The sequence below is a fragment of the Chroicocephalus ridibundus genome, chromosome 6, assembly GCF_963924245.1.
Source record: "Chroicocephalus ridibundus chromosome 6, bChrRid1.1, whole genome shotgun sequence".
NCBI classification, from domain to species: Eukaryota; Metazoa; Chordata; class Aves; order Charadriiformes; family Laridae; genus Chroicocephalus; species Chroicocephalus ridibundus.
Genome location: NC_086289.1, coordinates 68356041 through 68381178, shown reverse-complemented (window position 1 = coordinate 68381178; position 25138 = coordinate 68356041). Strand labels below are relative to the sequence as shown.

The 25138-nt window shown below is 43.9% G+C and overlaps 1 protein-coding gene across 1 annotated transcript; it reads right to left on the bottom strand.

The window, feature by feature from the left end:
• Positions 1 to 14543: 14543 nt before the first annotated feature.
• OTOL1 (otolin 1) lies at positions 14544 to 24718 on the bottom strand. The gene is made up of 6 exons (XM_063338980.1): positions 24538 to 24718; positions 23389 to 23501; positions 18312 to 18671; positions 16573 to 16662; positions 15576 to 15647; positions 14544 to 15457 (listed from the first exon to the last, which is right to left on the bottom strand). Exons 3-6 carry the CDS (start codon positions 18661 to 18663, stop codon positions 14562 to 14564), a joined length of 1410 nt encoding a protein of 469 aa, XP_063195050.1. The 5' UTR covers positions 18664 to 18671; positions 23389 to 23501; positions 24538 to 24718; the 3' UTR covers positions 14544 to 14561.
• Positions 24719 to 25138: the final 420 nt, after the last annotated feature.

The following is a 25138-nucleotide window of genomic DNA, read 5'->3' as shown; positions in this document are numbered from 1 at the left end:
AAAACCCACTGGATTTATTTATGCTTCAGGCTCCAAAAAGGCTAATGAACTTTTTTTTAAAGACCACCTGTAATTATGTACCAGTAATTTGCCATCCAAAAATCAATTGCAGGTGCAGATAAGAGCATTTGGATGCCTCATTAATTGATGAGTCTCACAAATCAAGTAGATGTCCAAGAGCTGTATATGTTGCACTCACAGCTTTTCTGCCTCCTTGTTTCATGCATTTGGAGACACCAAAACGGTGTAGATTTAGGTTTGGGTCCATTTTTAGCCCAGGCTTCATATGCAAAAAACCAAAACCAGAGTCCCCCGTGCATTCACATACTTCTTAAGACTCTGGACTGTAACAGTGGGTGAATAATACACATATTACGTGCTGAGGTTTGCACTCCAGCTCTCCGCATTCAGAGCTCTCACCATGGACACGTATCCTCTGTAGTATAACAACGCTTAATTCAAAATAAAAAGCAAAGCTAGGTTCAGGGATTTGATCAACATTTTGGGTTCTCAGCCCAATCCCTCTTGAAGAGGCCTACATGCTTCTGCAGACCATATACAGGTCTTCGGCACGACATGCCATGATGACAGGTGCCACAGAGTTTATTATATGGCTCCCAACTGGTAAGGCTGAGAGCAAGGAAGACACTGGGAAGAAGAAACAGATAGGCACAGAGGAAGCTAGCAGTAAACATACAGGGAAATCCCATTCTTCATGCCCATAACAGCCCTAAAATCATAGAACGGTTTAGGTTGGAAGGGACCTTATACAGACCATCCAGTTCCACGCCTCTGCCCTGGGCAGGGACACCTCCCACCAGACCAGGTTGCTCCAAGCCCCTTCCAGCCTGGCCTTGAACACCTCCAGGGATGGGGCAGCCACAGTTTTCTGAGCAACCTGGGCCAGGGGCTCACCACCCTCACAGTCAGGAATTTCTTACTCATATCTGGTCTAAATCTCCCCTCTTTCAGCACAAAGCCCTTGTCTGCACCCACCCCTCTGCACCAAGGTCAGAACCAAAGGTAGGTCCTACACAGTAGCCGTCATCTTGTGGTTTTTTCAGGGGACTTTGTAAGGCCAGAGCAGAATTTCCTCGATTTTGCTGGTCCGTTTGCAGCACCACATTGCCATCTGGTGTCCCTCGCCTTCCCCGGCAGTCTCGCCAACAAGCAGGTGAAATACAGCGGCACAGCTAGCGCAGTCTAAACAAAGCTGTTCAAGATGCAAATAGGTCTGCGATCCATCACACATTTAAATGGATTTGAACGTTTTCATTAACTATTTTAGAAATACAAGACACGAGCTTGCAAGGACGCAGTCAGACGAAGTGTCACCAAAAAAAAAAGCAGTGTACAATAGCAATGCAAGTATTAAATCTTGGCACATTAGGATCTGCACAGGTGTATCACTTCGAAAACAGCTTTTTTATACTCCAGCAATTCAGTCATTCAAGACTAAATCATGCCTCTTCAGCTAATGTCTTGTTTTTATCATCTAAACATGCAATAATATTTTTAACTGGCCCTTGAAATGATACACCAAGCTATTTGCAGCAGATTTAACCTTCTGCTTAAATCCTGCGCGCAACCAGCTATCACTGCTCAGCTACATCCTTTTGCAAACAGTCTTCATGGCTTGCTCACGGGCCTTTCTTTTTTTCTTCCCCCGGCCTAAAGAATTTGCAGAAAGCTCTCTATTAAATGCAGGTTTAAGCAGTGTCTTTGGCACAAAGCTAACCAGACCCAGGGGATGGAACCTAGGTCTTAATTATGGAGGGAAATTGAAGAATATTCTTTTTCAGAAAGTTCCTTGGGCTTGAAGAGTGAGAAAATAAACCCAGCAAAGGAAACTCGTTCCTCAGCAGCCAGAAACACCAACACAAACACAGAAAGAACAGGGCATGAGGCTGTTCCTTCCTAATTCTGACTAGCCTAACTTGCATGCCTGCTATATATACATTAATCCTTTTTGCTGCTCGCAGCGCAAGCTCAGGAGGAAGCAAACAGATGGACAATGACTTATTGTTGGAGAGACTTGGATCAGCAACTTAGAAATTCAGATTTATATGGGAAAAGCAAGTTAGTCATCCAAACAAATAGATACGCCCTGGGGAGAAGAAAAATCTGGATAGCAATGGAACTAAAATAAAACCTTAAGAAAAATAAAGACTATGAGCATGCAGAAGACAGAAACAGATATAAAGGGAATATAAAGAGAAAAGAAGCAAGGCAACACAAAGCGGGCATATACAACTGTCTGCTAAATGCTCATTTCTTGTGTGGCTGCATTTATAACACAATGAAGGAAAGACCGAGATCTTAAAAGCACTGAGTGTACCAGCCTTTGTAACATACAGGTCCATACATCGGTGTTTTCTCAAACACTTTAACACTGCCCAACCCCAAGTGTTGCTGAGGAAGACTGAGGCCGTCGGGTCCCCAGATGTGCCCAGCTGTGCACACAAGAATCCCTTCCAGCACACCTGGAGAGCCTCCGCAGCTCTGCAGGCACCCTACACCCACCGTGTCTGGCCGGCACCACACATTGACATCGCAGAGTGATTGGGGCACATCCTACAAGCCTCAGGTAGCCCGGGCACGGGGTGACCCAGCAGCACACGTGTGATGCACCCAGTGTGTGCCAGCGGCAGCAGACTCCCTGCACAGGCACCGGGCAGCGCATACTCACCTTCTGCACATCAGCAGCTAGATGCGATGGGATATTCAGGCTATATTAAGGTTCAGGATTTAAAATTAAAATTAGAGCAGGGGGGGTAGGTCGCAGAGCAGGATCTCTTAGGCAATAAAGAGCATCTCTGAAGTAATTTTCTTAGAAATATTCTAGAGGAAGCAACCTTGCCAAGGCAGAAGATGGTCTGGATGATCTAATCATCTCTCATGTCGGGGCTGTGTCATTACCTTCAGTTTGCATTACAGATTACGTGTAATACACGGTGTCCAGAAATAGCATATGCACAGCAGGTTATTCTCTGGACCCTGTTGCTTTCCACCTGTCCAGAAATTGCTTGCCAGATCCACAGATGCAAATTCCGGTAAGTTAGAGGCTATCATCTTGTTCAGCAAGAGGACACAGGGATAAAGAGCTGAGATACTGTTGGTACTTACCCTTCACAGAAGGCAGGAGAAAGAAAAAAAGAAAAGAAAAAAAAATCAGAGCCACAGGCATATTAAGTATTCTCTCCAGGAGCACGTCAGACATCTGGATTACACTTGGCAGTGAAAGACAGTTACGCTAGTCCCTGCCCTGTTTCCATCTCCTTGGTAAATTAACAGGGATGAGCTACTTATTACTCTGGCTGCTGTTCCCCACTTCTCCGTACGGCGATAGCATCAGAACAGCAACGCAGGCTTTGCCTGGGCAACTAACCCAAGGAGAGGCCCAAACCAAAACCCACAGGGGCATCCTTCGATTAGAGCAGGAGACGTCTAAGGGTTTTATCTTCAGATATTTCCAGACGGAAGTTGAGATAATTAAAGCAAATTTATAGTTTTGCTAAACATGTCATTGATATTCAGTGTCTCAAAGGGAATATTAGTCAAAGTATATATTTTAAAAAAAATACAACCCACAACCTGTATCGACCAGACCGGGCTCCAGCCTTTCTCCATCAATAAGAATTTTTGTGTTTTTCTCTTAAATCCTGGAGAGTTGGCTACCTAAAGATTTTAGGCATTTGAAGAGAAACCAGAGAAGTAGGTAACACAGGTAAGGGAACCCCACACTTTTGCTCCGACAACAGGCAGAGAGATCCTGACATTTCAGCCTGCCTCCATCCACCTTTATTTCCCCCGGTGCCACGGAGCTGTGCTGGAGTGGGGATTGCGGGGGCAGAGATATCACAAAACAGCCAAAGAATAAGAGCACCAAAAACATTAGAAATATTTCAGTTCTGAAATTGCTTCCAGCCCAAGCATCATGACTCAATACCGAGCATTTTTGGCTTCAAGAACAGTTATTTCAATTGACCTGAAAGATTTTATTTTTTTTAAATACGCGAATAGTTTGAGCAGAAACATTTGAAATCTTCCCATCACCGAGAGTCTACAAAAAACCCACCTATTCCCATACGCTTTGCGGGAGGCACTATCACTCGGTGACATCCCTTTAGCTCACCAAAAGAGGTCAGTTAAGAACAGAGCAGCCTAAAGGCGCGGTTTGCTTATCATCGATGTGAGACATACCCGTCCACCTTTCAGTTATATTTAGCACGGCAGAGAGGTGGGAACCTCCAGTTACAGCTGTGTCAGCCCTGGCAAAGCTGTTGGGGAATTAATCGTTGCTCACTCTTTCCTTCTAGTCATTGTTACAGGCAGAAGTTAAGCAACATACGCATCAACTCCCTTCTCCCCATTTATTATCCAGGAGAAGCAGAACTAATTAAATATCAGCCTCAAAACAGCCCATTCTTTCAGCATGAGGGAGATTGTGACAAATCACATTCTTCCATTAGCTTCCCATGCAGTACCAGAAGAGCTAAGTTAGAAACCCACCAGCCTGAAGACATTTTCTCCTCCAATTTACATTTTAATGGGAGAGCAGAGGACTTATTGCTAAGTGCCAGGAGCTGATAGAGCTGTGCACATTCTGAGGGTCTAATAAATGCACTGACCCATATTTTTCACATTTTATGAGGCAGTGGGGAAAACTGCTGAAAGAGCTCGTTTGCAGCTATGTTAATTACACTTTCTATGGGAAAAAGGAGGAACGTGCCACAAAGAGCTACTTGCAGCTGCATCTGTGGGACAGTTTAATCTACTGTTTAGAGCAGGTAATTGCATGCTGGGAGGATCCTAGGTTCTTGTGACAGCTGGGCCACCGGGCTCCGTGGTGGTCGTGGTCAGACCTTGACCTTCCTGGGCCGCTTACAAAAACCTATAAAGGCAGTAGAGCTTTACAAGGCGAAAAAAAGCATTTGAATTGAGCTTTCTCATGTAATTAGGTCCTCCCAAGCAACTGTGGCAAACTACAGAGGAGTTCATAAAAAGTTCTCATCTGTGGCATTCGTCCTTTCCGATCTAGCCCCCGACGCTGACTGCAGCTATTGGATAGAGGTTTCTCCTCCTCTCACCACAGCAAGGAAACAGGCAGAGCCGAAAGCAGCCCCGTGCTGCCGTCCTGCTCGTCAGCTTTCAAAAGCAGAGCAGCAATGCAATTTGAGAAATGTCAGCTTCCATCACACACATCAGAGCCCTTCCATCCACGTCTCGTGGCAGACGAGAGAGGCTGGAGATGACATCAGTAAATGGGAAGTAGGTAGGAAGATGAGCTATGGAACAGACAACAGAATTGCTTAATTTGAAGACAATGCTTCAGCAGAGGGGAAAAGCATCAGCGGAAGGAGAGTTGGGTTTGTCCTCTCTTCCATGCAGCATGTGTGGCTCTACCAGAGCTCACCAGCTAACCTGGCCCTGCAGAGACCTTCCAAAACTCTAGGAACAAATCCCTAAGAGATGATCTGTGCATACTCTCCTGTCTGTGGCGATTAATCAAGGTACCTCCTGAGCAAGGCAGTAACTGGGACACGGGGTTTCCTCAATGGTTTCCTTACACCACTTGCTGAAGTTCAGTCCCTAGTCAAGCAGGCAGTCACCCTGAATGTCCATTTACGCCAAATACTGAACACTGTTGCACTGGAAGCAGAGGAATCCCTGGATATTTTATTATTTTGGGGATCTTGAGGGAGGAAAACAGCTACCACCTTGGTTGTTGTAACTGATGCCAGAAGAAACACTTGGAGTAGTCACGGTTTGCGAAGTTCCAGTAATGTTGATTTTCAGGAGCTGTGATCTACATGCCGCAGAGACACTGGAAGTTTTAAGATGACTCGTCAGGTTCAACAAGACTTTTTATTTGGTTTTGATACCAAAAGCATACTAAGGACTCAAACTTCTAAAATTTATTTCTTTGTTTCTTCCCATTCTCGAGGTCTCCTGCAGTTTCAGCCATACTCTCCATGGCTCCCAGCTACTTCACTTGCTAAAGAGAAAAATATTCCGACCAGGCTGATAGCAGTTTTATCCAGCAAGAGAGATGTTCTCTAGGGTCATAACTGCTTTGAATCCAAATTATTACAGTTTGTGTTTATAAAGCTATCCTCCATAACCCCAATCTTACACCTTTAAAGCCAATCTACTGCCCTGTGTTATGCAGCTGAATACCAAAAGAAAAAGGGCAAGAGTCAAAGTGAAAAAAATAACAATTTAGCTCACATAAAGTGATTGTATAATCCTAACACTTTATCGACTCTTTAAAATGAAAGAAACACCAAGATAGATATCTTTATTGACTAGGTTGGTGCCCTTTCAATAGCAAACTGATGAACAATCGTATTAAGCTAGCCACATATTTATGAATACCCTACAGCTTAATAAATTGTTATGGAGCAATGAAAGTTTACGTAGATAACTAGAAATGTCAGAATAATACTACACAGACACCATGAAATGGAGTATTACTCATTTGAATCACAATCCAACTTAAATAAAACCTAGCACTTGTTTTATGACTTTGCCCTCATAACAAACTTCAGTTTTCCAGCCTTTTCTCACTACTTGGTGACTCATCACAGCAAGACGCTCCACAGGTGTAATTTTTACTTAACGATAATTGATTTTTCATTAGAGAGCAATAGGCTTAAGTTTAAGATACAGAACGAAAAAGTGCAGAGATAAAGGTGGACCAGATGCAACTATAGAGACAGTTTAACAATAAAGCGAGAACAGATGTTTCCTCTGCCAGGGAGGAAAGGTGCGCCAGTGATTTCCCCACTGCCTCATGGCTCCTTCTAAGAGAGAAGCAATTAGGTGTTATGCTGTCTAGAAGAGACACATTTACATTGATCTCTTACCAGAAGAGCATAAGAGAAAGAAAAAGCAACTCTATTTGGTTATCTCCTCTCCCAGACATCTACCTGGCTTCCTAAGAGAGGCAGAGCTGGGCTAAAACAGACCACACACACCAGCCACTTTGCAAAAAAAAAAAAAAAAACAAAAAAAAGGAAAAAATCTCATTTCAGATTATCCATCTCCCATCAAAACACCTAAACTGAAAGCTCCTTGGAGCAGGAAAGGGAGTTTTATATTCTGTTGGAGGGGCTGCCAGAAAAAATCAATCATCTGTTTCACACAGCATCCACCAGAAACACAATAAGGGAAACTGAAAATCAGTTTTTGAAAATCAGTTTTCAAGCTACACCCTACCTGTTCTGTGCCCGGCTGCATTACTGCAATCTTGAGTAAGAAGCACTGATCTTTAGGGAAAAGAACTCTAATTTCCATCCAAAGGAACAGCAGCACTAGTGGGGGAAGAAAAAGTTGGTTTCCCCCTAGAAGCAGCTGCTGGCTTGCTGGGCTCCTCTCACACACAGCACGTAAAGAAATGGGCCCAAAACCCTGTACTAAAATATGCAGAGCAAGAATTAGAGCTTGTCTCTGAAACCGTGCCTTGACAAGTAAAACATTTCACTGAGAAACACACCTTTGGAAGCGGATCTGTTACAGAACGTGGCACTTTTGGACTAAAACCTTCTCCAAAAAGCCTACCTGGAAAAAAGAGACAGGGAGAGGTAGGGAAACAGAATTACAGCAGATCACCAAAATATTTTGGTCACACTGTAACACTGAGTTAGATGTACTCGGTTGTTACATACACAGCTCCAGCTGGGGAGGACATAGCAAATGGCCAAGGACAAGCAAGGAGCCAGGAGTAAATGCATTTTGTAGTCACTGCTATAAGTGAACATGTCTACACCAGAGTTGCTCAAAATCTAATCTGTAATCTCTTCAGACACTACGACACTCTTCCCTGTAAATACTCTTAACCCAGCTTTCTTCCTATAGATTATTTCTAGCAACACCAAGGACATCGAAACAACTCAGCCCTTGCCACGATTGCCCTGGATGCGCAGCAGGGATTTGGTGCTCAGCCCTGAACTTCCGTTTGCTGAGCAGAGCTCCCCGGAGCATCCCTTAATGCTGTGCTTTCCTCCAGCTCTCTTTTCCTAACAAACTTCCCCGCATTGCTTTACTGGGACACAATTGCAACCTAAAGGCGTTCAGAAAAAAAGCCCAGCTCAGTTAGCCACGCTCCCTTAAACGCAGCGTGCTGTGGCTCGTAACCAAATTCATTAGCATCAGCCCATTGCTTTCAAGCAGAACCATACCATAGGTTCCCCAAAAGCTCACCTCTCCTGTCTTCCAGAACACACAGGTCCAGACTCTACAGGGATATAAATCTCAGTAACCTCATTGAATCCAATCAGAAACACCCGTGGGGAACACAGACCACCACCTTGTTTACATCCAGAAAACACAAAGCAATTAGGAAAGAGCTGGTATGTTTAAAAAAATACTACTTATATTTTTAAAATAAGATGTTCCAACCTCTTTTCCTATTCCCTTCCTCTTCCTCTACCTTTACACCTTTCTATCAGACTTGTTATTTTTTTCATGTTTATATAAGAAACATATTTATTATTAATAACTGCGTCAGTCACTATGAAGAACTGAACAGGTGGTGCCGGTAGCCTGGGCAAGCCAGGACACAGAGCAGGCCCAGCAGCCAGAGACACCCACTAGCAGGCTTTGTCCTCACATGCAGCACAAATTTGGGTGCTGGCATCCACAGCATCGTGGACACACAGGGAGGTAAAGAGGGAAACAGGAGCACAACAACAATGCTCTCCGAAGTAGGATTCACACAGTGATCTCTGCCAGCCGCAGCCACCACCACTCGTGACAACACAGCGAGAGGGTTTCCAGAGGTCGGATGTGTCTACAGGTGTTTGTCACCATTTAGATTCCCTGGAAATGAGTAGTAAAAGCAATGCCCTCCTCCCACGCATGGTCCCATAGTAAATACAGTCACACCAAAACCTCCACCTGCATTGGCACACGCAAGCACAAGCTGCATACAGGTGCACGCTCAGATGCAAGCATTTAAGGCTTAAGTGAACCAAAACTTTTTTTTTTAATAAGAAAAAAAATACTCTTAGACATAGTTCCATAATTAATTTCAAATCCCTGGACCATAAAAAGGATTTATAGCAGAACGAGATTTAAGTGCTGCGGAGCCAGATGCATAGGGCTTTTTGACCAAATACCAGAAAAATTTTCAATCAAAATGATTTATTAGTTTAATCTCTCAAACAGTGTGCACGTTTTTTGCTTGATTTGATGGCCCTAATGTCATAATTTGATACCACGCCTTTAGCTTGATATCTCACTCCCTCACCCCCCCCCCATCTCCAACACAAATACCTGTTTCATGAAAAAAATTCAGAGATATCTTAGTTCTAGGATGACTTATTCCCTCTTTTTTTAAAAAAAAAGTTTGAGTCAAAGTCTGGAGAGTCCCAAAACAGATTGGTTCGGAGGTTGCAAAGCTTAAACTGAGAAAGATTAGCTAAAATAAAGCCAGCACATTTTCTGTCCATCCTCAATTTTATCTTATTGCAATAAGATATTTCCTATAAGGGGAAGAAAGTATTAGAGTTCTGGCTGCAGTGAGTGGAACTTCACCCAGAACGCTTTTTCATCAAGATGGAAAATTCCTGCTTGAAGAAGGATTCATTTACAAAAAAAACCACAAGCAACTCAAAGCAGTCATTAAAACGCACGAAGTTACCCAAGTTTACCCCAAAAATTGACTTTGCAACTTTTAATATAGGCATCTCTATAGAAGACTCTTGTTAAACCAGACCTTATAACCCCACGCAAGAGCAAGCCCCTTTCATTTGGAAATTAAATCATGGCATGGTGCAGTGCTCTGCCAGTCTGAAACAGTTTTCAAGTCGTATTTCTGAAGCCCCAGCCTCAGAGGTACAGCTTCGCAGGCAGGGCACATAAAACCGTGACAGAGCGCTTACCGTGAATAAATAATGGTGGCTATATCTGGAAAACAATACCAGCCTACACGCCGCTTGATAAATACCCGCTATTAAGAAGCTCCAGCGTTTTACAAGCCTACCAGATAACTAGCAGTGATCACGCTGTAATCCATTGTAATTCACATTGAAAAAAAAGTGTCTTTTTTCTCCTTTCAAGGGAGAAAGTCTTTCTGCAGCCAAGTGGTTGTAAGCAAAGTTACGGGTCTCTGAAAAAACAAGGCATATTTCAGCTGAAATACCTGAATCAGGATTAATAAATTGTGTTTTCAAGCCTATTACAAGTTCCTACCTTAAAGTCAGTGTGCCTTCACCAAAACACATCCGTTTTCATCCAAACCGGTGTATAACAGTATAACATTTAGCTTACCTGGCTGCTGCCTGGGACTCAGCGTACTGATCTAGGAGGAAGCCCCCGCTGAGGAGAGCTGCCTTCCACCAGCCAAGGTCACCAAGACACGATCTCTGCTCCCAAAGAGCAGCTGGGGGGATATTACCCCCTTTAATAACCAACACAGCAGCCCTCAGGCTTTGCAGGTGGGCTTCGTTCTGGGGCAAATTCAGCTCAGCTGGTGAGCAAGGGGAGGTGCCTGAAAGCAAGCGGTGGCTCTCAGGAGCGCAGGGCACCTGGAAAGCCCCAAAACAAGAGGACGAAGCACAGAAGAAGGGAGATCCAAGCTACGTCCTGTGTAGGACAGAGCCTCCGATGCTCCTCTGGGCAAAAACCACAGCCCTGCCAGCAAAATTATGAAAATAAGTGCTAATATTATGGCATCTGTGTAACACCTGAGACAGGGATGAAAAGACATGAAAAATACCAAGAGAGGTGTGTTTTCCTCTGGAAATCAGAACAGCTTTGTAATCTTGTTAGAACTGATGGCGGCATGATTTGTGCCAGTTCAGCGCTGCCCTGACACCACTCCAGGTACTTTATTTACTTTGAGATGAAAGCGACGGCATAAAGCAAAGCTGTATTAGATAGGGGCTTTGTCAAAGTATGAAGAAGGATTTTTCTTCCCACCAGCCTACTCTGTTTTCTGAGGTTAGGAAGCGTCCTTGCAGGAAGGAGTCGTGACTCCTCAGGATCCATCCATCTGATATCCCTCACTCCCCACTGATTTTATACAAAGGACTTAGTTGCCTAACTCTGGGCTCCAGTACATTTTTTGCCAGCAAGGCACCCAAATCCTCCTGTAGATTCAGCCCTCACCATCCTAATTAAAGAAGCAGCTGCTTTTTATGGCCTTATGTCAACTTGGAATAATTTTTCTTAGCTATTGAAAACAGCTGCTCTTCTGATTAGTACACTGAGCATTTATTTTCTCTTACACCGGTGTCAAACTGCTTCTATGCAGCACAGAGAGGAGACACTTCGTTTTACAAAATAAATCTGCACTAAGTAGAAGCAGAACCGAAATGGAACAAATATTTTGGCATCTTTTTAATCGGTGCTACGTAATGAGACAAAGCACATCCTCAATCAATTAATTCACTGTTATTCTGACACGACGTGAAAAATGAGGAAAGCCATATAAAAATGAGGGCTTTTTTAATGCTTCAAAACTTCCCACGGAACAGTTTGCTTTAGTTAAAAGTTGTTGGGGCAGCTTGCTTCACCAAAGCACCCCACAGCAGTGAGACTGCAGATGCTGTCGTGAAAAAAAAAAAAAAAAATGACCTTTTAAAATGGAAAATGGCTTGGATTAAAGTTTTCTAGCCAGTTTTCTAGTCTTGGGGAGGCTACCTGGGAGGAAAGGGTAAAGCAGGCGAAAGCAGAGCTGGCCAGACCTGCGACCCACAGCACGTCCTACCCAGCTGGGCGGCAGCCCTGCCCCAATCCTTCACGTCAGCCCCCCTGCAGACTGGCTGTGTTTAAAGCTCCAAAAGCCTTTGAGCAGGGAGGCTTCATACGGCCTTTAAAAGACAGAAAACCCCGCCGAGGCATCGTCGGTCTCTGCTTGTAAAAGAGGAGCTGTATGCATTTGTTTGTGTTGAAAATTTCAACTAATTTGGGACAATTTTTGAGCCCAGCTGTGGACTGACCTGATTAAAGGTACTTTGTTAACAAACAACACACGGTTTGGCAGTAGAAAAAAAAATAATGTAGAGAAACAATATTTTCCAGGCATTATTGTTAATTCAATATGATATTAGATAAAGATAACTCCCTCTCTGCAAAGACCCGTATTTATCCAAACCGCCCCTCACTGTGCTTAACATGCTCAACTTTGCGAAATGCTTGTTTAATGTGTTTTAATTCAATTTAAAAAAGAAAAGCTTTCAAAATAAACATCGATACTTAAAATTAAACTAAAGGTACCACTGGCAAGGCTGTAGACTCTAAGAAACTTAAGAATATGAAGGAGCCGTGTGTTATATCAGTAACTTGCATGCATGCTTCTTGCCCTCCCAGTCAGTGTTCCAGGCAGAAATCCCTTCCACTGGTGTTAAGTTAATGATAAAATATGTCCTTAGCACAGGAGCCAGCACAGACTGCTGTCGCAGCCCCCCCGTATCCTTTATGGGGGTTCAGAAATCAGCGGGATTGTGCCATGTGCATCCCGTGTCCTTCCCCAGGCTCTGCGAGTCCGGACCTTTGCACAGCCTGAGTTGTCTCCAGCTGCTCCCATTAACCTGCTCTCGGAGCACCTTTGCAGGATTTAAGCAGCGCGAAGTCTCCTAATCCTAAAATATATTTCACGCAGATATTTTTGTAAGGAAGCAGGAGCTCTTCCAGTTTGCATGGTGTTGCCAGCTCTTTTTTCTCTAGAGGACCAGGCAATTAATTTATGGAGAGGATTAGATCTGAGCAGATTCTTGAGAGACCCTGAATTTTTGCATTGCTTTCTCAAGAGTGTTCGTAGAGGTTATTTTTACAAAAAATGTAAAAAACTTCAGCGGGAGAAGAGAAGATTGCTAGTCAGATGTCCACATACCACCATCTGTTACAGGAGCCGTATGGGAAGCAGCATGAAGGCACAACAAAAGAATTGAGGGTGTTGTGGCAGCAGGAATCCAAAATTATTATTATTATAACTTCTTCATTTTCTTCAATAGTTAACAGCTGCCAGAGAATCTAAAATCTGCATCATTTATACACTTAGTACTCTGGACTTGAACTACATAGGAACTAACTCAGATTATGCACCAAATTAAGCACTAACTTTTTGTCAAAGCCAGTACACCTCACATTGGAATTGCTGATATTGAAAGACGGCTGTAAAGCTGATGAGTTGAAGGACCCTCTACATTTACCGGAGAGATAGGATCGGCCTTTTAAAATTGCCTTGTTTTTATCTTAAAATTTAACAGCAGTTCTCTGGTGTTAATTTTCTCACTGTGTAAAAAAATCTCTCAGGAGCTCTTCATCTTGGTGCCATGTAAAAAGAAGACGTTAGGGACAGGGACGTGATTTATGATGGTATTTAAATACGGCGTGGAAAGCACGACGGAATTTAAGCAAGGAAACGGAGAGCAATGGGAATAGTAGCCTAATTCGCCTCGTCTGCATTGGAGTCAGACCCAGCATTTATCAAATCACTGGGAAAATGTCCCAGAGTTGTGACTGCCTGAGAAGACAACTAAATCCCAGCACCACTGAAGGCTAATTACGAGACGTAAGTTTTATTTCTAAAAAAAAAGAGCGATTGGAACAATTTTGTGTGCCATAGTTAATATGCCAAAGGTGGCGTAAAGTTACTGCGATGAGAGAAGGTGCATTAGTAAGGAAATATACCCAATCTGACATCCAGAGATTATTTAATGTCATACTTTTATTTCACAAGATTCAGTTCCATTTTGGTAAACGAGCTTTTTAGAAACGTGCTCACACGTCCACTGGGCCGTCACGATGCCTTAGGATTCGTGCGAGTGCCAAAGCCTGCTCCCGACTGCCTCCTCCTCCTCCCCGCAGCCCAGGGCTGACCCTGCAGCATCAGCTGAATTGGTGGCAGCTCAGAAACGGGGGGCTTCTGAGTAGCCTAATAAAGTGGATTATGCATCTTTTACTTACTTTTGAAAGTTTCAGATATATTTTTGCCTAAGGATAATATTTAGGGTGTTTTTTTTTACACTGATCAAATAGTTGTAATACTCTTTTAGACAAACCGTCATATAATTAATTCATGACCAAGTCTGAAGTACTAGATAATACTGATTCAAGGATAAAATAACTTCAAATCTTTTCATTTGATTTCAAGAAACCTACTGCTTATGTTCACATCTGATTAGGCTCTACAAATCAAACTGCAATCTTTACCAAAACTAATGGCTATCAGTACTGATTTCCAGAGGAGTTTTGACCATGCAGGGATCGCAGGAGCTGGCCTGATTAAAATTGCAGTCAGACGATGAGTTTCATTACATAATTTGAATAAGCTAATTATAAACCTGAAGTCTGTGATATGAAATCCCCTCCCCATGCTGGTCCTGCTGGCGTTTGGACAATGGTTTCTCTTAGCCATCACCCACCTGCGTAAAGGACATGCCACTTCTTGGGGCTCCTAGTTAAAACTAATCCGTATTTTGCAAATATACATATTTTAGTTAAAAAATCACAAAACTTAGCAACTAAACCAATATGCTAAACTGATGCTCACTTCTCCTCACAGGCAGAAAGAAAGGCATGTTTCTCGGTAACATCTTTGCCCTCTGAATCTATAGCAGGATCTCAAAAACATCCGGATACAGAAGAAACCCCGTAAAGACGCTGTCATCCTCAGCGCTGACGTACACCCCGTTCCAGTCCCGTGCAACCTCCAGCCACACTTGGTCACCCGCACTCAGCTTCAGGACGGTCAGGAAGGATGCCTGGTCAATCTCCTGGCCATAGAGCGTCTCACGGGCTTTGGCCACCTTCCTGCTGCGGGCAACGAGGCTGACACGGGCCGGACGCCCTCTCACCGTTAGGTGGTAGGCGAAGACGTACGCCCCAGGCACGCTGCAGTTGAATTTCCCGGTGGAAGGGTTGTAATCTTCTTGGTCGTTGTACAAGATCTTGTCAAATCTAATGGGGACGTTGGGCGGAGGGAAGGGCTTGGACAAGCCGGCGCTGAATGCCGATCGCAGGACCTTTGTGGTGTCCCCTCGGGCGCCCTTCGCCCCGCGGGAACCTTTCTTTCCCGGGGCCCCTCGGCCCCCCTTGCTGCCAGCAACCCCCTTGGGCCCAGTAGGTCCCATCACACCAGCAGGTCCCAGGTCCCCTTTTTCACCCTTACTTCCTTGCTCACCCTTTTCTCCCTGTTTTCCATCCATTCCCTGAATACCTTCAGCCCCCATCTCCCCTTTGCTCCCTTTTTCTCCCTTTGTCCCCCCTTCCCCTCTCTCCCCCTTTGCACCTCTCCCCCCTGGCTCCCCACAGTACCCCTTCTCCCCTGTGTCTCCCTTTTCCCCTTTGTCACCCTGTTCTCCATCCACTCCTGGGTCTCCAGCATCCCCCCTGTCTCCCTTGTCTCCTTTGGTCCCGTTCTCACAAGTGTCCCCTTTGGACCCCTTTTGTCCCTTCAGTCCAGGGAAGCCGTAGTTGCCCTTATTGCCTTTTACTCCAGCTTCACCTGGGGGAAAAAAGATTTAAAACAGTATTGGATTGCTTTGGAGATGGAGGGGCCTCATCAACAGCAAAGGGAAAGGGCAGCGCAATATTCCTGGGTTTCCCAGCCTGTGTTAACATACCTTGCAGCCCAGGTTTGCCTGGATAACCGGGGTTTCCACTGACTCCTCGCTCGCCTTGCTCCCCTTTGCCTCCTAGGACATTTCACCATTAATATACTGTTGGTGATGATGTCTGCGGCGCAGCAATCATTACACAGAAGACGACTGGTACCATTTTGCATATGTCCCTCACTTCATTAATAAAACAGGTATGAGCAATGCGTGTTTTCAAGAAATGCCTTCGGAAACCTCAGCTGAATCTCACAGCACCAAGCACCATCATGCAGGCAACTGCATCTGACGTGAATGTTGGATTTCTGACTCTAATCAGTGCCTCACTGGGAGGCAGTTGCCGCTGTTTAATGGCAAGATGGAGAAGATGAGAGTTCTGCATTTCTTGCTCCAAGATTTCCAAAAGTCTTGTTCAAAAAGGGAATCAAAGCCTAAAAGACTGCACTGACTGAACTGTGCAGCACAGTGCTGCCGGTACCTCCGTTATCAGCTTCGCTGTGTATTTGTCCACGACTAAAGGCAGCTGCAAGGTCCTACCAGTGGTGTGTGGCAGCAAAACAGAGCTGCTCCAAGCCAGAAATGAAGGGCAGGATCTCCTTTCAGTTACTACTGATGGATAATAATTGCTCTTCATCTTAGCTGAAATCATTTTGCCTGAGATACTTAAACTGAAATCCAGCTTCGACTCCTACACGTAGCTTCCGCGGTGTGTTTTTTTCCTACTTATGTCCTTAATCCAAAGCAAATTGAACTCAGTTTTTAAACTCCCGTTCAGAACAAGGAGTTTCAAGTGAGAACTTTATGAGCAGCTGTTCCTATACCTCCTGCACATACCCTACCACCATCTGAGTTATTGTCCCTGCCCTAATGCCAGCTAAAACTTGCAAGGTGTCAATCCATATGAGCATACTCCCTTTCCTTTGAAAAATATTTTTTCCTATAACTTCATGGTATTCAATGAGGACAACAGCATCTGTTTTTGAAATGAGCAGTTAGTCTACTTTACCTCTTTCTCCTTTAGAACCTTTTGGGCCTTGAGGACCTGGAGTTCCTGGCAGACCTTGCAAACCAGCGTCTCCCTTCTCCCCCTTGGGACCTGTAATGTAATCACATGAACAAAATTATCTTATTAACTCAAAGGTTTAACTTTATAAAGAAATTTCACAGTAATAGCTAAGCAACAGGGCACGGAGGAATATCAGGTAGGGGAAACTCTGTTTCCATCACCCTGGGAAGAGTTGGATATTTTATTTGGCATCATACAACCAATGCAAAGAAGAGGTGAGACAGACGAGTGTGGCCTGGGCCCTTGCTCCCCTACTTCTTGCAGACATCACAGCTGAAACCGTATGTCAGAGCAAAAGGTGAGAGATGGCAGGGGCAATGCCGCACTGATCGTGCTGAGATTAGTGGGGTGCATGCTCGCAGGTCCCCTGGTCAGGCACACAGCTCCCCAGCCTTTGCCTTTCAGCTACTGCGGTCCCCAAATCTTATAGTTTTGCAGTTCGCTCTTGGCTGTAGTTAAAGACTTATTAAAACTAACTTCCAGCTGCCTCAGAGCCACAAGAGCTCAGACATTCATAAAACATCAGAAGTAATCTGCCTGTAATATTTGAGCGCACCTAAGGAGCTCCCATAGCTTCGTAATTGCCCCTCTCCTTAAAAAGAATTAAGTCTGCAAATACAGAAGTGGAACCTGGCAGACAGCTCCATGCTGCATAAGGGACGGGTTGAAAGGCATGCAAGCTGCCTTCAATCTTTTTTTTCCTTTTTCATCCACTTGGGAATCTAGAGACTCCCAGTGCATGTCTGGGAGCAGACTATGGCAGTTTCAATCACCACAACACAACCTGTTTGACATAAGGACTTTTCCATCAACGCTCAAGAGACACAGGAGTGCAAACTCCCTCTGCAGCCACTGTAATTTCCATTAGCTGATCCCTCCCGAGCCACGGGAAGTGAAAATCCCTCGAGTACATTGTATTAAAAGAAAATTATTTCATTATTTTACCACCTTTTCTCAGATGAATAGTTTCTATCTCCAATATTACTGCTAATAAAGTGAACATTTGCAGACTAATGCACTATTCATTATAGCGGTATTAGAATTAGGTGCTCTATAGATATGTATTTTAGCAGTAGAAAAAAGAGACAAAGTGTGTCTTATAAAATATTTAGGTGCTCTATACAGAGCTGCCTCTTGTGAGATCAAATAATTATTTTAAAATTTCAACCCAAAACTATTTTTGTATTTAACGCCCTCTTTTCCAAGGGGAAAAAAAAAATCAAAGAAAAGAGGCTTTTATTATAAGCCTTCAGCAAAGACACAAAACTGCTTGCAGGTAGTTTTGAGGGTAATAGTTGAAATAAATGTGAAAGTAAATCTGTGACTCCCAGGGGATCAGACCTAGGGACAGAGAATTGAAGAGTGTGGCCATGTGGGACATCCACCAGCTGCAATGGTATGGGGCCACCTCTGCAAGCGCTCCCATGCTAGCGTGGTCCCCAAAGTGAGTGCCATGGGAAGGAAGCTCCTTTTGGGGGCTTTCCCACTCATATTGGTGTTTCATAACTTCTTGGATGTAGCTAGCATGCACTTTTTTGCTCTGGCTTTACACGAGGTATAATCACACCGAGCATTTGCTGCACAAGTCCTGACAACCCATTTCTTGAAGAAAAAGCAGGAGACTCCTTAATATGGTTCATACACTTTAGCCAAGAGTGGCGAGAGAGACAACACCGTACCTGGGGGTCCCTGCTCCCCTGGCTGTCCCCGGGGCCCCACAGAGGGTGGACAGCAGTCACAGCAGTTGTAGAAGAAATCTGCTGTGTCAAGTGTGTAGTTCTCAAAGGGGAAAAGTGTGGTGGCCCCTTGGGGCGCAGGTCTCAGGGTGGCTAACTCAGCTCTGCCTGGGGCTGCTGAGAACGGGCTTTTTCCCACGAGGGCAGCGAGGGGGGTGTGAGAGGCACCATCGCCCACCAGCTGTAAGGGCTTCATCTTTGTGTACTTCACAGCTGGGGTCACCTTCACTCCCGCGTGCACAGCGGTTACAACCAGCACCACGAACACCAAGGCAGACCCCAGTGAGCTCCACATGTTGGCAGCTGTAGGAAAAGATGAATGCAATTACAAACAGTTGCACAACACCCTTTGCATTTGCATGTTCCCCACCAAGACCATTTACTCTGCATCCACCATCTCTTTCCTTGCACTTTTCTCTGCATCCCTTTTACTATACTTGTGTCTTTTAATCCAGATAATCACCTGGTTTAGCATGAGAAACATCTGGCCATGCTCATCACAGCTGACCCATACACAGAGACCCTTCAGCCCGGGCACAAGCCAGAAGACCTGCAGGAGTAGTGTCAGGCACATTTGGGCATCTGCCTGGAGGACTACATTACAAAGCCTCACTTTTTATGTGAAAAATAAAGCAAAATTAGCAAAACCTCCTGCCTGCTCACTCCTATTGACTGTCATCCTACAGAGCACTTGCTGTTCGGCTGCTCCTGTTAGCTGTGGTTGGAAGTGCTCCCACAGGTTCCCACAGAAGTTCAAGGCACTGACTGAGAGCTTCACGATCACCAAGACACATGATGTCACCCTTCTGAGTATAGGATTAGGAATAATTCAATAATGATTTCAGAATCCAACACAACTGCACATTATAAAAAGCTCTGCTCTAAAAGAATAAATGGAAACAAAATGAAACATCAAGTATTCATAAATTATGTCGATTTTTTCTTTGTTACCGAATGATTTTCTGGACTTGCATATTCTTTTAGTGTAAACTTCCATGTCCATTCTTTCTATTTTTAAATCGTTGATTCAGCTCAATCAGGAAGAAAGAACAAAGTAAGAAGCACACATTTTTTCCTATAGGACAAATGACGCCTCTCAGATGACTTGTGATATAAAGCATCTTTGTTTCCTTTCTAAACCAGTGTACCAACCTGTAAATACAAGTGGAACAGACTCCCTTTCTTGCTGAACCTGTAATCTAACCTTCCTTAGAAGCTAAGGCACTTAATTACATGAAAAAGTCACCAAGATAAACGCTGGCTATCCTTGCCATCCAGGGGCAAAAGGAGGTCCAACCCAAAGTCACCTGTTTGGGGGCTGGATTATAATCTTTCCATCTTTAAGAATTCAGTTTTAGAGGACAGGGTCATGATTTTTTCCGCTTTCACATAAAACCAAATCATTTAGGGGAAAATTGATTATCCACACAAAATCCCCAGTGATCACTGTTGCTCATTGCTGCTGTTCAACCCATTCTTCACCCCATCAGCTCCAGTAAGGGATAAATTATCCCTTCTCCATGTGTGTGTCACATCAGGACAGGATACTGGGCACTGATTTTTGTCATAGACTCATATTTGCTCCTGACCAGCCCCTGCCAACCTGACCATGAAGAGTTTAACTCCGGGGCGGTTGGTGGGTGAGGGCAGGTCTCAGCGCTGGCAGGCAGAGAGGAGCCGGACCTTACAGCCAGCAGCAGGGAAGCAGCCGCAGTTGTGGAGAAGGAGGGTCATCTGCCGTCTCGGAAAAGAAAAAAAAAGCATCAAATTCTCCTTTTGAAGAATGTACTCATGCAGGAGTGTTTTGCCACTGCTGGAAATAACTAAACAGACTCATGACTTCTGCACACTGAAAGCCAGCAGAAGAAAGAAATTGCAGCTTTAGAGACCTTGTAACTTTATGAGGAAATGGTAAATCAGTTTTCAAATCAAAACTGTTACCATGTTGTACTGTAACAAACAATTCCTGCAACAAGCTCTAAATCCAGACACTTTCTAATTCCATAGCTGGATTGATGGATTGCCGTCAAATACTGGAAAAACATAATTAATAAAAAAATTATACCTTGCCAGTCTGCTTAGAAAATAAATTTCTCATAGCTAAGTATCATTAAACAGATTTTCATTATAATGGGCAAGACTGTTCCTAAAATAAGCATTCCTAAATATACAAATGCATTTTAATAAAACTGAAATTTTTGACTTTTTCATTACATTAGCTCACCACCACTGATTCTGAAGTCATTCGTTTGAGTCCCCCCACTAGGAAAGATTATGATTCACAGTGGACACAAAATATGAAGAATTAAACTTTGCCGCAGTGACATCTTGTTCAGCACATCTATTTAATTGGATTAAATATCCACTAATTGTTAGTACGTGTCCCCATAATAACATTGTAATAAAACAGTTGTTCTTTGGTTTAGTCCCTAAAATAATAGAATTTCGGTATTGCAGTTCACAACAGGTATTTAACCCCAATCTCCCAGGTTTAAATATCAGGGAGATGATTGCACTTTGTCATTTAGTTGTTTCAAATTCTTATACAGGGGAGGAAAAACACTAGTCCTCCTGCAGCTGTACATTCATGACAGACTAACTTTTTGAGATAAATCATATTGTCGCTATGTCTTAAATTCTACAACTTCATTGCAAATATCCCGCCTGAAGACTAAACGATCAGTGCGTGCTATCTCCTACCTTATAAACGGTCCTGCTCCCAGGACGACCCCCCCTCAATGGCACTTTGAAAAAGACAATCTTATTTTCGGAGAGAATCAGTTTTATTTGTGTATCGGCTGCTCCTGTGGCCAATGAGAGCCTGCACGGTGCGGGGAGAAGGGGGGATTGGCAAAGTCCCCTGAAAGGAGCAAGGTGACATTGAAATTTGAGGAAATTCAAACGCTTTCCCTGACTGGGATGCTGCTCTTCACATGGGACTTTTACGGCTCTTCCCGCAATATCAGTTTGGGGGGCTTTGGGGATGCTCCTTTTTCAACTCACAGCATCATATGTTGGTACCATCAGACTCAGCATGAATTTGCCCATTTGCTTCAGCAGGGTCCAGGTTTCTCTGTGGGTATTTAATGTGCAGAGTTTGGCATCGCACTCCCCTCCCTGCAGTGGGAGTTTAGAAAGGGTAAGAGAGAAATTACAGAAATAGCTGTATGGGATCACGGGTGCATGGGTGCATGTGTCTGCATGGAAATGCACCCAAAGGGGAATTCAGTCTCAAATCCGGGCTGTCCCCCCAGGTAAATGCGGAGATGGAGTAAGCAAATGCTGCCTCGTTGTCCCTCCACCTGCGGTGCAGGGCAGGGTACCTGCGGGAGGCTGTGCAGCACGTCGGGGCAGCAGAACAAAACTCCGCTGGGAAAAGGGACAAATCCACCCCAGGAGGGTTGCTGCAAAGTTGTTCTTATTGGAACTGATAACCCCTCTGGATTTCACAGGCTAATTGATTTTCCTCAGTCTTTCCCAGCAATCACAGCACTCATTTCCTTCCCCAGTGACCTTAAAATGGGCCAGCGTTTATTCTTAGATTTCCCAACCCGGTTCAGAGTCCAGTACGAAACGCAGGAATGTGAGGCTGCCTTTCATTGCCTTGTCTTGGTGAAATATGAGCAAGGAAACCATCTCATTCAATCAGTCTGAATTTACTACACACCAGTACACTCCAAGCTAACGGCCAAGAAAGGCTGCTTGTTTCAGGCAGGCTACAGAAAACAATCAATTCTCCCTTAATGTAAGGGGAGAGAATTGTAATCCTCCATGATTTATTTGCGACCACCTTCTCCTGCACAACAGTCTAGAGCTTTCAGCAATAACAAGTTGATTAAGGAAAGTCTATTACTAAGCATACCAGGCTAGATCGATTCCCCAGCTTTTCAGGCTATTCCAAAGAAATCAATTAGGAGTTTTGCAGCGAGATGCTCTAGCCCCGTGTAGGACACGGGCTTGTCACTGCTCCTGCAATGGAACCTCCACCAGCACTCACTGCTCCTCGTTCTCACTGCTGGAAACAGCGCTGGATCCTGAATTCAACCAGTTCTTTTTAAAAAATTAGTAACCCTTTTCAGGACTGTAATTGGACTCGGCGTTTCCAAGTGAAGTTAAAAATACTTGCATCTTCAGCAGTTATATTTCTGACAAGACCATAGACACATAAATTGAAGACAAAAGGCAATCAAACCAATTATAATAAAATCCTTATTTTGATCTTAACTCGGGACTTTTCTTCAGCAACAGAAGTTATTCCACAGGGGAATATTAACCATTTTTAAGCAAGATTACTGCATTTTATAGTGTTGCCTCCATATTCACCAAAGCTACTCTTTCACAGACTTCAATTTAATGCCATATTTGCTGCACACTAAAGCTAAAGCCAGCTTTAATCCTGGGTTAGTGTATTTTCCTGAATAGCTTGAATAGTAGCAGTCTGCAACAGTATTATTAGATTATGGGACAACTGCAGGTTTTTTAATTATACAGTGCTTATTGAGTTACCGAAGCAGTTTGGAAAACTCATGGGTTGAGAGTGTAATTTAAGATTTAGCACTAGATTAACCACTCTGTTTATTCGGGGGATCTGGATCTACGTTTTACTGGTATAAATGATGCATGTGGGACATTAAAATTCCTTCAAAGTACATTTCAAACACACTCCTAGCCTTGCGTATTTGCAGATAACTGGTTTTGAATGAGATTTGCAAAGTTAAGTGAAAAAAAAAAGCTGTGTCCATGCTACTGATTTCCACCAGTACATCCACCAGCCATGGGTAGGAAGGGCTGCGATCTTCTCATAAGTGCTGGGTCACTAAAAGCTCCTGCCGGAGCTTGGCAAAAGCAAACACATGAAAGCCAGCGCATCCCGGAAAGCCAGAGGAAGCTTTAACCAGCATAAAGCAATTCCCCGAGGAAGAAGCATCCTTGCAACCAATAATCCTTGCAACCCTAATGCCAGTTCCCCATCATTATCAGAGATGGGGAGGAAAGGAAGGATTTCGTCAGAGACCCTCACCTCTCCCCTCCTCTGCAGCCTGAGGCTCCTCCTGGGGCACAGGGCAATCCTGAACCTGGATGATGTGGCCAGAGCAACCTTGTCCTTGCGGGATCCTCTCCTTGGCTACCTTTCTGAAACACAGGCGGACACAGCAAGCTGTGTAAATATATTTTGCATTAAATTAATGGAGTATTTCATAATGAGATCAGCAAAGGAGATTCAAAAAGCACCTCCTGGAGGGTTCCACTTCAAAATGTTTGCAAATGAAAATAGAAAATTTAGACCTGCAGATAAAAAAAAAAAAAAATCTGTTTTGGAAATACAATTAAGGAGGAAACAGTGAAAACTGAAGCAGCATAGAAAATAAGGCAGGTTTGTAATAACAGGTAATTTAAAATCTTAATGCTCAAGTATCAAGAAGGCAAACTGGAAAAAAGAATATTCACATAGAATAGGAAGTAGGCAAAAATGGAATTAAATTACACTCGAGCCGGGTAAAAAGCATTAAAAGGGAATTAATATTTCTGTGTGAAAAAACAATTAACACTTCTCACAAGATTTCCTACAACACTTTAGCAGACCTCCTGGAAGAAGCCCTCCTCTCCCCACCCAAATAATTTTATTTCCTGAAAAACTGAAATGTGTTCTGGTCTCCTTTATTCATTATCACAAAACAATTGAGCTAAACAGAAAACAGACAGAAATGAAAATTTTCTGCCATGTTGTTAATTAGGGGAGGGAATATTTCCATACAAGATGGTACAACAGATAAATTAATCAAGTCAAGATACAACCTTTTTTCTCCTCTCTTATGTACTCAGTATGCCGCAGACTCCTAAATGTCCCTTAGAGGCAGCACTACATGGAGAGCAGGAATTCACCCTTGCTGGGTGAAAAAAAAGCAGAAGGCTGCTTTTTTTATTTTTAAGATGCACGGAAAAGCTACAGTTTCATTTTCTCCCCCGTTTTCCTTCTGTCCTTTCTGTCTTTTTCGACGTGGAAATTCAGCCAGCCCATGTTTTCCAGGCTGACCCCTTTTTCCAGGGACTTCAGGGTCTCCTTTGGGTTCCAACAATCCTCAGACATCAAGTGACCCCATGTGCCCCTTCCAGCCCTTCCCACCCATTTTTCCTCTGTCCCCCTTGGACCACTTTTCTCCCCAGTTACCTCTTGGTCCTGTGTCACCTCTGGGATCCAGTTGCTCCTTGTAGGCTGCAATTCCTGGAGGTCTTCCAGGACCAGTTTGTCCCCTCCAAGAAGGAAGTCCTGCTTCACCACTGAGCACCTCATTACTCTTCTCCCTTTGGTCCTCACTGTCCATGTCCTCCTGGAGATCCTTGTATTCCCCTCTTCCCAATGTATCCTAGTCTATCCACAAAAAGGGAAAAAATTGTTAAATTCCCTTTACTAAGAACAACATCTCAGAATAGACAGAACACAGCTCTGTGGGAGAACCTTCACTGGTTATCAAATTACATGTTGACCTACATAATGTCAACTTTGTTCACCTAAAGCAGGCAACATACGACTACTGAGAACTAAGCTGTAAGTGGTGTAAAAACAACAAACCAAGCAAGATACAAAAGATCAAAATCTTCTTCCATCTGGAGATGCTGCTCTTCAGATGCCATGGAGAACAGCCCACTCTGGGGACACCGCAGCCATCCTGGAGCCCATGTGCGGTGTGCCCTTCTGCACAGCATTTGGGATGCTAGTTTGCGGTTTTTTGGTTTGGTTTTTTTTGCAAAAGAAAGAATTATGAAATAAA

Excerpts from the sequence above, each read along its gene's own strand:
- OTOL1 (XM_063338980.1), bottom strand. The coding sequence starts at position 18,663 with ATGTGGAGCTCACTGGGGTCTGCCTTGGTGTTCGTGGTGCTGGTTGTA. Across the intron at positions 16,663-18,311 it reads AGGGGAGCAGGGACCCCCAG|GTCCCAAGGGGGAGAAGGGA; the intron begins GTACGGTGTTGT and ends ATTACATTACAG. Across the intron at positions 15,648-16,572 it reads AGGTTCTAAAGGAGAAAGAG|GAGGCAAAGGGGAGCAAGGC; the intron begins GTAAAGTAGACT and ends GAAATGTCCTAG.